The 2,223-nt window shown below is 41.3% G+C and overlaps 1 protein-coding gene across 1 annotated transcript; it reads right to left on the reverse strand.

Annotated features, from left to right (window-relative positions):
• LOC118751605 (mannosyl-oligosaccharide glucosidase GCS1-like) lies at positions 1 to 2,218 on the reverse strand (the record flags this gene model as incomplete). Its single annotated transcript, XM_036486421.1, has 2 exons — positions 1 to 2,015; positions 2,078 to 2,218. Coding segments are annotated over 2 exons (1,917 nt in total), but the record flags the coding sequence as incomplete, so codon positions are not given.
• Positions 2,219 to 2,223: the final 5 nt, after the last annotated feature.

The raw sequence follows: 2,223 nt of genomic DNA on the forward strand, positions 1-2,223 counted from the left end.
TTCTAATTGCTAGGTTATTTTTCGTTTATTGTTCGTAACTTTCGTAATTTTTGGCCTTATTATTGCTAATATTACATTTACTCATTAAACTCTACACATTACATATCATGGAAATCGGCAGAAAATGCTTTTGGGGTGATAAGAGATCAACTTTGGTAAATTGGCATTTAATGCAGTTTCAGTTATGCTGTGCAGTTAAAAACTTATAGTAATAAATCATTATAAATCGCTTAATGAATTTAATATGTCTCTGCCATAATTAGTACAACCAGCGAGGTCCAGCCCGTGAAAGGATAGCAGCCTTTTCCGTGTCCTGTGGTGTCATCGTACTGTTCCCACAGATAACCGGTTCTCTTGTATTCACGGAATATATTTCCAACAACATTCTCGCGCAGTTCAGCGTAGATTTCCCGTGCCAGCGCGGCATATGGTCCCTCAATGGTACCGTAGTGGTGTAACGCTCTTATTGCTAAATAGTTTATGTTTATCCAAATTGGACCACGCCAATATGGTGGATCATGCTCAGTGTTGCGTTTCATGTACAACGGCGAGTTCTTGGATAACGAACGAATCCCGTAATTTGTCCATAGTACATTTGGATCACGGAGATTGCTGAGCAACCTACCTAAGTACTCTGAATCGTGATCGAGTATATGTAATAGAAATGGGAATAAATTCACGTAGCCATATGTCGAGTCGACAAATTGCCGCTCGGGTTGCTTTAGAGTTACACGCACCATTTCCAATTGTGGTTGCTGATTTCTCATAAAGTTTTGTTTTGTCACCTTTGGACGTTTAAGTACTACCGCATCTGTGTGCAGCCCCCAGTCTGTATAGGTCTCAATGAATGGACTCAAATGTTGCTCATTTAGCAATTTGTTATCTGCCAGAAATGATGCTGTTTCATAGTATTTAATGCTATCTTTTCCAAGTATGTCAGATAAATCACTCATCACCCTTGCTGCTAGTGCAATCCAGCAACGCAAATCGACATGTCGTTCATAGCTGGTGGGATGCGAAGCACGTGGGAAGTCATCCAATCCGGATGTTAAGGTTTTGGGGTTCAATTCAAGCTCGCTAGAAGCATTTCGTCCGCGCCAATAGTATGTGCCCAATATTTCACCACGTTGTGTAGTATTGTACCATGAAAACCATGCTTGTAAACGAGGGTACAGACGCTCCAATATGTCGAGTCGCCCCTTCACCGAAAGCTCTTTCTTATGATGCGTAAGTATTTTGTCAAGTGTGAGGAAAAACGTGGGCGGATTGGCGTTGCTATTGTGTTGAACTACAAACTCATCTGGTACTTTCGCTAGTGCTTCTACACCTAAAATCTGTTCTCGCGGTATCCATCCTTCAATGTTGAGTAGGTCAAACCAGTGACACATAATATCCAATGCAATATCCAAATCCCAAGATGCTATTATTAAGGATTGAAAGCCTTCATCCCACAAAAAACCGCGTGGAAAGAAGGAGCGTGACGGTACAGCGGTGTACAATGGAGCTTTCCAATAAGGTACTGGTTTTTTAGTGTATACTGATTTTACTTTACTTGAACCATAGAAGTAGCCGATACCGCCAATTAGATTGCTCACTGCATATTTTGCGAATTTTATTTCGTCAGCTGAATATCCCTTGGCCTGCAAATGGAATGTGCCCTCAAATTGCCTATCGAACTCAGCCAATTTATTTTGCAAAGAATTGGTAAACTCTTTAGCTGTAGGCGGTTTGGATATACTCTCACCGTGTGAATAACCAGATGTGGACTGGTAAGTGATATCCATTGTAAAATTCACTTCAGTGGTGATTTGTATGGCAATGAAATTGGGCTCGTCCGGAAGCGCGCCATTTTGCGAGATCATTTCTCCTGGCAATCCAATAAACCTCCTGCCCTGGCTGTCAGAAAATACGCGGAAGTGTGCGAAGACAGTTTCCTTCAGTTTGCTAAGCGATGGAGCTACTGTGCTCAAATAGGATTTATGTAGAACTCTACCTTTAATTGGATGGAAACGCACCTGTATAAATGGTAAAACATGTTAGCTTTTCGCAATGAAAATGAAATAGTAAAATAACATACCTTGAACTCTCCCAGTCCAAGTGTCTCGCCATAGACACCTGCCTCAGGACTGTTGTCGTTGGAAACGTACCTAATTTGCCCATTGGTGCGTTCATCTAACGCTACATACCAAATCAATGAAAATGTGCGATCGAATGTTTTCGAAA

Source organism: Rhagoletis pomonella, unplaced genomic scaffold (genome assembly GCF_013731165.1).
Source record: "Rhagoletis pomonella isolate Grant_MI unplaced genomic scaffold, Rhpom_1.0 Rhpom_scaffold_00847, whole genome shotgun sequence".
In the NCBI taxonomy this organism is placed as follows: Eukaryota; Metazoa; Arthropoda; class Insecta; order Diptera; family Tephritidae; genus Rhagoletis; species Rhagoletis pomonella.